A 12,614-nucleotide genomic window follows, 5' to 3' on the forward strand; every position below is an offset into this window, starting at 1 on the left:
CAAACACATGCAGGGGGTGGTGCTGGACATCTGTTTATACACACACAGCACTGGGGTTGCTACAGTTCAACTGAACGATTTCCCCAGGACGTCAGCTTGCTTATTTCCCAGGCGGCTCTCACGGAAGGTGCCAGGTGGGCAGCCCAGAGCCCGCTCGGTGCCCATGCAGCAGGCCAGCCCAGGCAGCTGCAGGGCACCCAATATCTGATCACCCCCTCCACCCTGTCTGGAGGGGGGACTCTCCTTGGAGTTCTCTCTCACTGGGTTTTGATGGCAGCGGCCAATATCCCAGCCGGAGAGTGGAAGCTCTGCCACAGAGCACTGTCCCGCCCGCAGAATGAGGGTGAAACCAAAGCAAAGTCCATTTACCTTCACTGCCCTCCTGTGCCCCACTCCTGGCCCACCCCAGTTAGCAAGGAGTGTCCTCCCACTGCCCTGTGCGCAAGCCAGGCCATGCTGGGCTCATGGCGCAGTAGCAGCCCCATCAGAGCGTGAAGTGACCCTTTCGAAAATGTCCTCAATGAGCAGCAAGTCTACACAACGCTGGGCACAATGGGGCCCGATCCTGGTGTGGGCTGGCAGGTGCTGCCACAGCACAAATAGATTGTAACCCAGACAGCGAGAGTGGTATGGCCCATGCCTTGTACAGGCTGAGAGGCAGCCCTGCGGCACGCTGACGGAGTGGGTAGAGTTTGTCCCTGCGGGAGGTCAATGTCCCTGGCTGTCATACCAGACTGGGCTCAGAGGTGCTTTCCCCCCATCCCAGGTACAAGGGAATTCCTCCTCTGGCCAGTTGGACTTTTCACAGGTTTTCTTGCTTTCTTGGACTCCTTCAGTGCCCAGTCTCCCCTCATCCAGCCATTCCACTGGGATCTTCTTCCTCTGCAGCTGGACGTACACGTTGTTCTCCAGCAGAGCAGTGCCCGCCCCATGGAAAGCGGCAGAGGGGTGCTGTAGTGGACAAGGTGCAAAGCCATCAGCGCTGTCAGAGCCAGAGGGCTATGTTAGGCCTGAGCTATACTAAGAAGTTGGATCAACCCACAACATTGGTCACGTCCCCGTTTGCTTTACCTTGCAGAGAGAGTAGATCCTGCCTTACATAGAGAGTTCTATTGAGTGTGCATTCAGAAGTCACCCTTGGTATTACATCCCCAATCCCCCATCACCTCCAAATATGTGGGCTAGGACCTCACCACTGGGCTGGAGGCTAACTGCCCACGCTGTGTCCTGCTATTGATATAAGTGGGGTCATGCCAGTGCATGGCAGGCCCTGTGTTTTGAGGAGACCCTGGTCCCTTCTCCTGCCCCAGCTGCTTGGACCTCCTGACACAGAGCTCACCATGGTAATGTAGGTCACGTCGGTTCTGCTCCACAGCTCTGCCTCCTGCCCAGCCTGCGGCATCTCAGCACAGGGTATGAGGGAGTAAATGCCTTCCTGCCAGGAAGATCAGAAAGAGACTCAGGCATTGTGTGGCCTGTGACATGCCCGTTCCAGAGAGTATTTCCAGAGGTTCATTTCAGCTGGTGAGCTCTCCAGAGCAGGACCAGGCAGCCTCTGTTTTGAGAGTTCCCAGCTTCGGGTGGGCAGGATGATAGACAAATGCTGAATAGCTCATCGGAGGGCCCAGCTCTGCTCCAAACTCCTCAGCATGCTCCCCTCCCCACCCACTCAGACATGCTGGGCGAGGGGGGGGCACTTACCAACACAGCTGTATCAAAGTAGCCACCCGGGTAACCTACATTACAGTAAATAAAGTGCATGCTGGCCAGTGGAGTCCCCAGCCTGGGCAGACTGATGCCCACTAACTTGTGACAACCACCACCACCACCAGCTGCTGCAGAGGGAGCTGTGTAAAGCCCCCATAACACATCCAATGGGGCAGTCCTCTCCTCTGGGGGAAACACCTTCCTGACTCCAGTGAGCAGCTCATACTCTGAAGCATGAGGATTGAGCGGGTTGATCAGCTTATCCTAGCTAGTGTCACTGCAGAGGCGACTCTTGTGCTTGCTGGGATTCATACTAAATTTCTTGACTTCATAGTACCTAGTGTCAAAAAAACCTTGCATCCTCTGATGAAAGCTGAACAAATAGATATACTGTTAGACAAAGTAAAGGGCCTGTTTATTCCTAATGGGACAACAGATCCCCACAAATCCTGGGAATGCAAAGTCCCCACTGCCCACTGAAGTCTATTCAGCTGTGGGAGGTCAGGGCCTCTGTACTTTTAAGGCCACAAGAACACTTTACCCTTCTCTGGTGCTTGTCATCTGAGGACATCAAAGCACTTTGAAAACATTCATTAACAAAGCCCCATGCATGTTAAGGCAGGATCATGATCCCCGTTTTGAAGACAGGGAAACTGAGGCACAGAAGTGAAGTGACTTGCCAAGGTGTCTAAAGTGGAACTAGAATTCCAGAGCCCTGGTTCCCATTGCCCTGGCCTAACCGCTAGCTTACTGCACTGCCCTTCCACTAGTTATATCGCACACCGTCGTCTGCTCCAGAACATAGCAGCTCTTCTCCCACATCCCTCCGATACCACGATAAATCCTACATCAGTCCTGGGCTGCAACAGCAATAAAGTAGCTGGGACAGAACATTGTCACAGGCCACACACCTGAAAACAAAGCTCTCGCCTTTGCCTAGGCATTTAGAGAGCAGCAGGAGCCCATTAGCTCACTCTGCTCCATGAACATTATCTCCTAATTAGGAGTCACGCAGGATGGAATTATCTGGGGTTAATTCCAATCACCTCCTACCCTAGGCCAATGATACAGCAAAACAAATGCCAGGCTTTCCTTTCTGGCCCTAGGCGTGTGTGAACAGGCGCATTCAGTGCCTGGGGCAGGCTGGATAGCAGCTCGGCTGTCCCAAATCCTCCTTTTATTCCAGGAATATCCCCTGGATTCTGGCATTTCCCCGTTACAGGGTCTGGCAACATTAGCTCCACTCAGCTTGGCAAGGAGAGACTGAGCTCTCACCTCTGCTTTATCCTGGCTGCAGTCATTCCGACTCCTCGACAGGAGCACGCTCTCCATAGGTCTGGAAGGAATATCAATTGCATGCAAGTGAAGAGCTGTGCAGGCTCCCCCAGGAGCCATCATCTCCACCCCTCCCCTCCATACCTGAGGGTGTTAATTCCAGAGCTAGTGCCAGGCTCTGTCTGCATTTCCCCTGACACTCTGGCCTTCCCGTTGGTCAGGAATCCCTGGCGACAGAAAGGAGCAAGGAAAGGCCAAGTCCACTGCTCAGCCATTCCATACCGGTGAGTGTGGGGCTCTGCCCATGCTCAGGTGCAGAGGGACTCTCACTCTGAGTGACTGGCCTTGCATCTACCTCATACACCTTGGCCTTGCTGCAACCTGTGGTGCACAGGAGTACTCCAGCCCGGGGTGCAGCTCCTCCCCCTCCATCTGGGCCATGCAGGGGCACATGGGCCAGAATATTTGGGACCCCAGCACTCTGCCTTCCGTCCCTACCAGACAGGAGATCTGTCTGTCAAACTGGGGCAATGTGGGATCAGACGTGTCGAGAAGAGGACACTCCCCCACCCTCCCTGCCAGGACCGCTCCCAGAACCGGCAGGGACCGGGAAAGGACCAGGGGGCAGCAGAGATGTGATGGAGTAGGGGCTGTCTGCATGGGAGATGGGAGAGCAGGGGAGGACTTTAGGGGATGGACAATACCTGAGCCTGTAACCTGAGCTAGGCGGGGGGGAGGAGAGGTCAATGCTTTTCCCCGGGAAGCTAGACAAAGGAAGGGGCCAGCTGGAAGGAGTTAGTTTCAGTTTCGGTTTTGGGCTGGGTGGTGGGAAGTCAGGGTATCCTAAGCTGGGATCCAAGCACCCTGAAAGCCCAGATGGACTCGGTGGAGGGGTCCTGACTGTGCCTGCAAGCTCTGCTGTAACCTGTGTTCCTGTTGTCCAATAAACCTTCTGTTTTACTGGCTGGCTGAGAGTCACTGAGAGTCCCAGGAAGAGGGGTGCAGGGTTGGACTCCCCCTCACTCCGTGACAACTGGTGGCAGGAGTGGGATATACTGCACCCCGTCGACGGCGCTTCCTGCAGTAAGTGACTGGGCAGCAGTAAAACGAAGGAACGATTGTAGGGGTGATTAACCCCTGGGAGTGTGTGCCCAGTGAGAAGGAGGAGTCTGCAGCTCGACCCTGGCAGAGAGGTGGTGACCTCAAGAAGGGCTGGTGCACTAGGGGTCCCCCTGGAAACCGTGGGGAGCGGCGAGCACCCCGGCCTGTGAGCGCCCAGCAGGAAGATGTATGCCAAGCGGCGCAAGTGTGACTTGCTGGAGCTATGCAAGCAGAGAGGTGGTGACCTCACGAAGGGCTGGTGCACTAGGGGTCCCCCTGGAAACCGTGGGGAGCGGCAAGCACCCCGGCCTGTGAATGGCCAGCAGGAAGATGTATGCCAAGCGGCGCAAGTGTGACCTGGTGGAGCTGTGCAAGCAGAGGGGGCTGCACCCAGGGAGGCTCAGCAAGGACCAGCTGATTGCCCAGCTGGAGCAGGGAGACCGCACGAATGAATGGAGCCCTGTCTCTGAGGGAAGCAGCCGGGCAGATGCAGCGCAGGCACCAGTGTCTGTCCCCACTGGGAGTGGTCAGCCGGCGGACGAGGGCTTCCCGAGACCCCCCCTTCCTAGGCGTAGGGGAAGGGCGGGGAGGAGCCCAGTGTATACCGAGGGCACCGTGACACACCCAGCCAGCAGGGGATCTGCCCAGCGAAGCTCACCCCCCAGCAGGGGATCCTCCCGGCAACGCTCGGCATCCATGGAGCGGATGTGGCTGGAATACGAAAGGGAGCTGAAACGGGAGGAATTTGAGTTAAAGAGGAAAGAGCTGGAGGAGAAGGCAAAACAGCGTGAACATGAGCGGGAGGAGAAGGAGAAACAGTGTAAACATGAGGAGAACCAGCGTAAACATGAGCTGGAGCTGGCCCAGTTGGCGAGCAGTGGGGCCCTGGCTGCGGTGAGTGAGGGGGGACCCAAGCCTACAAAGAGCTTTGATAAGCACTTGCTGCCCCGGCGTAAGGAGGGGGAGGACATAGATACCTTCCTGACGGCCTTTGAGAATGCCTGCGAGCTGCACAGGGTTGACCCTGCAGACAGGATCGCAGTTCTCACCCCCTTACTGGACTCCACAGCCGTGGAGGTGTACAGCCGACTGAAAGGGGCGGAGGCAGGGGACTACGAACTGTTCAAACAGGCCCTGCTCCGCGAGTTTGGGCTGACTCCTGAGATGTACCGGCAGAGGTTCTGGAGTCAGCATAAAACCCATGAGGTCACATACCTACAACTGGTCAACCGGGCGCAGGGGTATGCCCGCAAGTGGACAGCTAGGGCCCAAACTAGAGGACCTGCTTGACCTATTCATACTGGAGCACCTGTACAAGCAGTGCCCATCCGACCTGAGGCTGTGGTTGATGGACCAGAAGCCGGAGAACCCACAGCATGCAGGCCAGCTGGCCGACCAATTTGTGGACAATCGGGCAGGGGATAACAGGGAGGAGTCTCAAAGGAGCAGGCCTCCCTCAACACAGAGAGAGAGTCACCATAGGACCTCCCAGTGGGGGCCTATGGAGAACCCCCACCAAAGGGGAACATCCAGCGTCAGGTCCATCCGACCCACTCAAGGGGACCCACGAGACATGGGCTGCTATCGCTGTGGCCAACAAAGCCACATATGGGCCCAGTGCCCCAAGCTCAGGGACAGACCGAGCAGACCCAACTCGCAGAGGGTTGACTGGGTAAAGACCCAGTCGGGTGAGGGGCAACATTCCCAGGAAAGGGGGACTAGCAGTGTACAACCTGTGAAGGAGGGAGGAGGTCCCCAGGTCAGCTCCTCTGGGGGGCTGGATGCTCCAGGCTCCGGTTTTTGGTTTACAGAGTGGGCGCAGGGCTGCCCCTCCGGAAAGAGTGCATTGTTTCCCTGGAGGTAGATGGGAGGAAGGTCACTGGGTACTGGGATACGGGCGCAGAGGTGACGCTGGCCCGGCCCAAAGTGGTGGCCTCAGATCGGATGGTGCCCGACCCCTACCTGACCCTGATGGGCATGGGCGGGACCCCATTCAAGGTGCTCGTGGCAAGGGTACACCTGAAGTGGGGGGCCAAGGAGGGCCCCAAGGTTGTGGGGGTACACCCACATTTGCCCACAGACATGTTAATGGGAGGGGACCTCGAGGACTGGCCAAGTAATGCCAGGGGTGCCGTGGTCATGACCCGAAGTCAGAGTCAGCGAAGGACACTGCACCCCGACAACGGGGAAGGTACTGTGCCCGAGGCGCAGGACCCTAACCTGGTGGGGAGGGAACGCCCAGGGACACGGCTCAGAGAGGCTGCGGCCTCAGACCCAGCCAACGAGAGAGAGCAGGTCCCCATCCTGTCCCAGCTGCTGAGTTCCAGGCCGAGTTGCAGAAAGATCCCTCCTTGTGGAAGCCCAGGGACCAGTCTAACCTCAGTGCAGTACAGACCATGAGGAGAGGTTGCAAGGAGAGGTTCCTGTGGGAGAAGGGGTTCCTGTACCGAGAATGGGCTCCCCCAGGGGAAGTAGAGTCATGGGGGATCAGGAGGCAGCTGGTGGTTCCCCAGAAGTTTCCCCACAAGCTGCTGTACCTGGCCCATGACATCCCTCTCGCAGGGCACCAGGGAATCCGGCGCACCAGGCAGAGGCTGCTACAGAACTTTTACTGGCCTGGGGTCTTTACCCATGTCCGACAGTACTGCCAATCCTGTGACCCCTGCCAGAGGGTGGGGAAGGCCCATGACAAGGGGAAAGCGGCTTTGAGGCCTTTACCCATCTTAGAAGAACTTTTCCAGAAGGTGGCCATGGACATATTGGGACCTCTCAGCAAGGCGACCCGGTCGGGAAAGAAATACATCCTGGTGGTGGTAGATTTCGCCACTCGCTACCCCGAGGCGGTGGCCTTGTCCTCTATCGAAGCGGACACAGTGGCAGATGCGCTGCTGACAATTTTCAGCCGGGTGGGGTTCCCCAAGGAAGTCTTAATGGACCAGGGGTCCAACTTCATGTCGGCCCTGCTCCGGTGTTTGTGGGAAGAATGTGGGGTCCGGCATAACTGGGCCTCAGCATATCACCCCCAGTCCAATGGGCTGGTGGAAAGGTTCAACGGGACGCTGAAGATGATGCTAAAAACATTTATGAACCAGCACCCTCAGGACTGGGACAAGTACTTACCTCACCTGCTGTTCGCATACAAGGAGGTACCCCAGGAATCTACCGGGTTTTCGCCTTTCGAACTGTTGTATGGAAGGCGGATAAGGGGGCCCCTAGACCTGATGAGAGATGAATGGGAGGGGAAGGCCACTCCCGATGGAAAATCAGTGGTGGAGTATGTCCTGACCTTCCGGGAAAGACTTGCCAAGCTCATGGGCCTGCCCAGGGAGAATCTGGCCCGAGCCCAGAGGAAGCAGAAGGTCTGGTATGACCGCATGGCGCGGGCCCGTGCCTTCGCCACTGGGGTTCAGGTGATGGTTCTCATCCCCGTGAGGAAAAACAAACTCCAGGCAGCCTGGGAAGGGCACTTCAAGGTTATCAAGCAACTAAATGAGGTAAACTATGTGATGGAGCTGTCGAACCGGGCACATCACCGTCGGGTGTACCATGTGAATATGATGAAGCCATACTATGACAGGGGGAATGTGGTGTTGGCCGTGTGTGGACATTGGGAGAAGCAGGGAGATGACCCTTTAGTGGATCTATTCCCTGGGACAAAAGCTGGTTCCCCCCGGAGGCGATTCCCCTCTCTGATCAGCTGACCCCAGCCCAGCACGCTGAGATCAGGGGGGTGCTGCATCTATACCTACAGCTGTTTTCCAACCAGCCTGGACGCACTAATTTGACTGTCCACCGGGTGCAGACTGGGTCACATCCCCCTATAAGATGCTCCCCTTTTCGGGTCACCGGGAAAACTGCCCAGGACCTAGAAAGAAAGGTCAGGGACATGCTGGCTTTGGGGGTGATCCAGCTGTCTTCCAGCCCTTGGGCCTCGCCAGTGGTGCTAGTCCCCAAGAAGGATGGGTCAATCCGGTTCTGTGTGGACTATCGAAAGCTCAATGCCATCACCGTATCTGATGCCTACCCCATGCCTAGGCCTGATGAGCTCCTAGACAAGCTGGGAGGTGCTCGGTACCTCACCACTATGGATCTTACCAAAGGCTACTGGCAAGTGCCGCTGGATGCAGATGCCAGGCTGAAATCGGCCTTTATCACCCCTCTGGGGCTCTATGAGTTTCTGACCCTGCCCTTCGGCCTCAAGGGAGCACCGGCCACCTTCCAGCGCCTGGTGGATCAGCTACTGAGGGGGATGGAGAGTTTTGCCGTGGCGTATATTGACGACATCTGCGTCTTCAGCCAGACCTGGGAGGACCACATGTCCCAGGTTAAACAAGTCCTGGACCGACTCCGAAAGGCTGGGTTAACAGTAAAGGCTGAGAAGTGCAAGGTGGGGATGGCTGAAGTATCTTACCTGGGCCATCGGGTGGGGAGCGGCTGCCTGAAGCCGGAACCAGCCAAGGTGGAGGTGATCAGAGACTGGCCTGCTCCCCAAACCAAAAAGCAGGTCCAGGCCTTTATTGGGATGGCGGGGTACTATCGAAGGTTCGTGCCCCACTTTAGTGCCATAGCCGGCCCAATCACTGAACTGTGCAAAAAGGGGAAGCCAGACAAGGTGATTTGGACCGAGCAGTGCCAGGAGGCTCTCCGGGCACTGAAGGAGGCTCTGGTTAGTGGCCCAGTTCTGGCAAACCCAGATTTTGACATGCCCTTTATGGTGTTCACTGACACCTCAGACACGGGACTAGGGGCGGTGTTAATGCAGGAGGATGAAAAGGGGGAGAGACACCCCATCGTGTACCTGAGCAAGAAGTTGCTATCCCGGGAGCAGAACTACGCGGCCATCGAGAAGGAATGCCTGGCCATGGTGTGGGCCCTTAAGAAACTGGAGCCATATCTCTTTGGGCGACACTTCACCGTGTACACCGACCACTCTCCCCTGACCTGGCTGCACCAGATGAAAGGAGCCAACGCCAAGCTCCTGAGGTGGAGCCTGCTCCTGCAGGACTATGACATGGACGTGGTCCATGTGAAGGGAAGTGCCAAACTGATAGCGGACGCGTTGTCCCGGAGAGGGGGCCCTGAACTTCCCCAGGTCACTGGGCAGAGTGATCCCGCTCAGTTCAGTCTCAAAGCTGGGAGAGATGTGATGGAGTAGGGGCTGTCTGCATGGGAGATGGGAGAGCAGGGGAGGACTTTAGGGGATGGACAATACCTAAGCCTGTAACCTGAGCTAGGCAGGGGGGAGGAGAGGTCAAGACTTTTGCCTGGGAAGCTAGACAAAGGAAGGGGCCGGCTGGAGGGAGTTAGTTTCAGTTTCGGTTTTGGGCTGGGTGGTGGGAAGTCAGGGTATCCTAAGCTGGGATCCAAGCACCCTGAACCCCCAGAAGGACTCGATTGAGGGGTCCTGACTGTGCCAACAAGCTCTGCTGTAACCTGCATTCCTGTTGTCCAATAAACCTTCTGTTTTACTGGCTGGCTGAGAGTCACTGTGAGTCCCAGGAAGAGGGGTGCAGGGTCGGACTCCCCGTCACTCCGTGACAAGAGGATACTGTGTGTGGCCACCCCAAGCTGTCACAGGCCAGGATTCCCCAGGTGCTGAAATTCACCAACATCCCACCAGCGTCCCCCTCTCCTGTCCTGGCCTGTGGCCCTGGAGCCAGGGCCTGTTACCTCTGCTTCTGGAGAAACTTCTTCAGCCCCAGTCCCAACAAGAGGGCCAGGAAGATGGTCGAACAGACATAGCCCAGAATGGCCCCCCAGCCACTGCTACCGGTGCTCTCAGAGTACTGGGCCCCTGCAAATCCAGACCCTTGGGGTGAGAGACACATGCACCTGGGTTAGCGATGTCTCTACCCCAGCACACTAGCCATCAGGAATTAGTCTCTGCCCAGCCCATGCTGACGGATGCCCAAAACCTGGGAAGAGGCACATCACCCCCAAAGGCATCCAGGGGAGGTGGCTGTCTCCTCCCCTTTGTAACAGATTGGTGAGTTCCCACAGGACTGGGGCAGAGATCCATCCCCAGGGAGCACAGCACAGAGCCTAGGGGCTTCCTAAACCCGGGATTTCTGCCCCACTTCTCACACTTGGTGGCAAAGCTGCCCTGGTGAGCCAGAACCACACTTCTGCTTGCACATCATTGTGACTGCATAGGGCTGCAGACGGCATGACCACGGGGCCCTCAAGCCAACCCAGCCCCATCCTGGGGCCAGGCCAGACAGGAGTAGCTGGCACTAGAGATGGCAGGGCAGGGAGGCACTTGGCTCGGGTAAAGGGGAGGCTGCTGTGAAATAGACCGATAGCCAAGGGGAGGCCTAAGCTGGCAATGGAGGGCGCATACCTCTCCGTCTCGCAGAGGCCACGTGCAGCACGGTGTAGTTTTTGAAGATGCTGCTCCGCCCAAGCACCCGGATCTCACAGGTGTACGTCCCGCTGTCGTCTGCCCGTACATCCTGCAGCCTCACAGAGCCGTCCTTGCGGGCCACATCCCCCAACCACTGCACTCGGGGCCTGAAGCGTCCCACGGGAACGCTGTGGTTACTGTAGCAGTAAAAGACCATCTCCTCCTGCAAGGGGACATGGGTCCTCATGTGACCAAGGGTGTCATGTGACTGGATGCCAAGACACTCCCAAGGGTGAACTGAGTTCCTTGAATATCCTCCCCGTCTGCTGCTCCGCCCAGCCCCTCACCCCTCTGCCTGGTCCTGCTCTGGCAGGACGCTCTGCCGGGTGAGCACTAGCACAGCCTAGGCCCCGCTGGCTCTCTGCTGAAAGGCCCAACAAGGAGTCAGTCAGTCCCAGCTGATACGGTGGATTCTGTGACTTGAGCACCTAGGGACTGGGCTGAGGTGCATCAAAATCGCCTCACTCAGCGACCTCAGCAGAGCTGTCGGCTGGTAACAGCCTTCTCCCCACCCCGGGCGGAGTTGGATTTCCAGCTCCCTTAGAGATCGCTGCTCTCTCTGAGCTGCATGTTCTGAACACCAGGGCCGGCTTTAGGAAGTGCAGGGCCCAAGAGAAACAGTTTCAACAGGGCCCTGGCAGGGATGACTTAAAAAAAAAATGTAAAAAAACACATGGGGCTTGTATTACCCGGGCTGTGCTCTCAGTCTTTGGAGGCACTTCAGCGGTGGGTCCTTCACTCGCTCCAGGTCTTCAGCGGCATTGAAGGACCCGCTGCCGAAGTGTCGCCGAAGACCCAGAGTAAGCGAAGGACCCGCCGCTGAAGTGCTGTCTAGAACCGGAGAGACACAAAGAACTGCCACTGAAGTGCTGCTGAAGAACTAAAGCGCTGCCAGGTGATTAAAAATTCAAAAAGCGCCTCTAGTCACAGAAGAGATTCTCACTGGGCACGGGGCCCTCTTAGGCACAGGGCCCAATTCGAGGGAATTGGTGGAATAGGGCTAAAGCGGGCCCTGCCTAAGGGTAGGCCACTTAGAGCTAGGGTTAGGGTTCCTATAGGCAGGGAACTTGCAGCTAGGATTAGGGTTCCCAGGGCTCCTAAGGGTAGGGCACCTGGAGTTAAGGTCAGGGTTCCTATGGGTGGGGCTTCCCGTCCTAGGGTTAGGGTTCCAACGAGCAGGGCTTCCCGCCCTAGGGTTAGGGTTCCTACAGGTAGGGCACTAGGAGCTAGGGTTAAGGTTCCTACGGGAAGGACGCCCCGCCCTAGGTTTAGAGTTCTTATGGGTAGGGCACTTGGAGCTAGGGTTCGGGTTCCTCCGGGTAGATCTTCCCACCCTAGCGTTAGGGTTCCTAAGGGTAGGGCACTTGGTGCTAGGGTTAGGGTTCGTATGGGTAGGGCTTCCCACCCTAGGGTTAGGGTTCTTAAGGGTAGGGCACTTGGTGCTAGGATTAGGATACCTATGGGTACGGCTTGCCGCCCTAAGGTTAGGGTATCTAAGGGTAGGGCACTTGGAGCTAGGGTTAGGATTCCTATGGGTAGGACGCTCCGCCTCAGGGTTAGGATTCCTAAGGGTAGGGCACTTGGAGCTAGGGTTAGGATTCCTATAGGTAGGGCTTCCCGCCCTAGGGTTAGGGTTCCTATGGATAGGGCACTTTGCTCTAGGGTTAGGGTTCCTGTGGGTACGGCTTGCCGCCCTAAGCATAGGGTACCTAAGGGTAGGGTACTTGGAGTTAGGGTTCCTTTGGGAAGGGTGCCACACCCTGGGGTTAAGGTTCCAATGGGTAAGGCGCTTGCAGCTAAGGTTAGGGTTCCTATGGGTAGGGCACTTCGGGCTAGGGTTAGGGTTCCTATGGGTAAGGCACTTGGAGCTAGGGTTAGGATTCCTGTGGGTAGGGCTTCCCGCTCTAGCGTTAGGGTTCGTCTGGGTAGGGCACTTTGAGCTAGGGTTAAGGTTCCTGTGGGTAGAGCACTTGGAGCTGGGGTTAGAGTTCCTGTGGGTAGGGCTTCCCGCCCTAGGGTTAGCGTTCGTAAGGGTAGGGCACTTGGAGCTAGGGTTAGTGTTCCTATGGGTAGGACACTTGAACTTAGGGTTAGGGTTCCTATCGGTAGGGTACTTGTAGCTAGCTTT

At 57.0% G+C, this 12,614-nt stretch overlaps 1 protein-coding gene across 3 annotated transcripts in view; it reads right to left on the bottom strand.

The window, feature by feature from the left end:
• The window catches only part of LOC115637157 (junctional adhesion molecule-like), a 27,119-nt gene continuing 14,505 nt past the window's right edge, over positions 1-12,614 (bottom strand). For all 3 annotated transcript variants that reach the window (XM_030538123.1, XM_030538122.1, XM_030538124.1), the window contains 5 exons: positions 10,424-10,649; positions 9,754-9,892; positions 2,983-3,043; positions 1,340-1,435; positions 1-951 (listed from right to left, as the gene is read on the bottom strand). In XM_030538123.1, the coding sequence (XP_030393983.1) occupies positions 709-951; positions 1,340-1,435; positions 2,983-3,043; positions 9,754-9,892; positions 10,424-10,649 (765 nt within the window). In that variant the 3' untranslated portion in view covers positions 1-708. The remainder of the gene's footprint in view (positions 952-1,339; positions 1,436-2,982; positions 3,044-9,753; positions 9,893-10,423; positions 10,650-12,614) is intronic.

The sequence above is a fragment of the Gopherus evgoodei genome, chromosome 19, assembly GCF_007399415.2.
Source record: "Gopherus evgoodei ecotype Sinaloan lineage chromosome 19, rGopEvg1_v1.p, whole genome shotgun sequence".
Lineage (NCBI taxonomy): Eukaryota > Metazoa > Chordata > Testudines > Testudinidae > Gopherus > Gopherus evgoodei.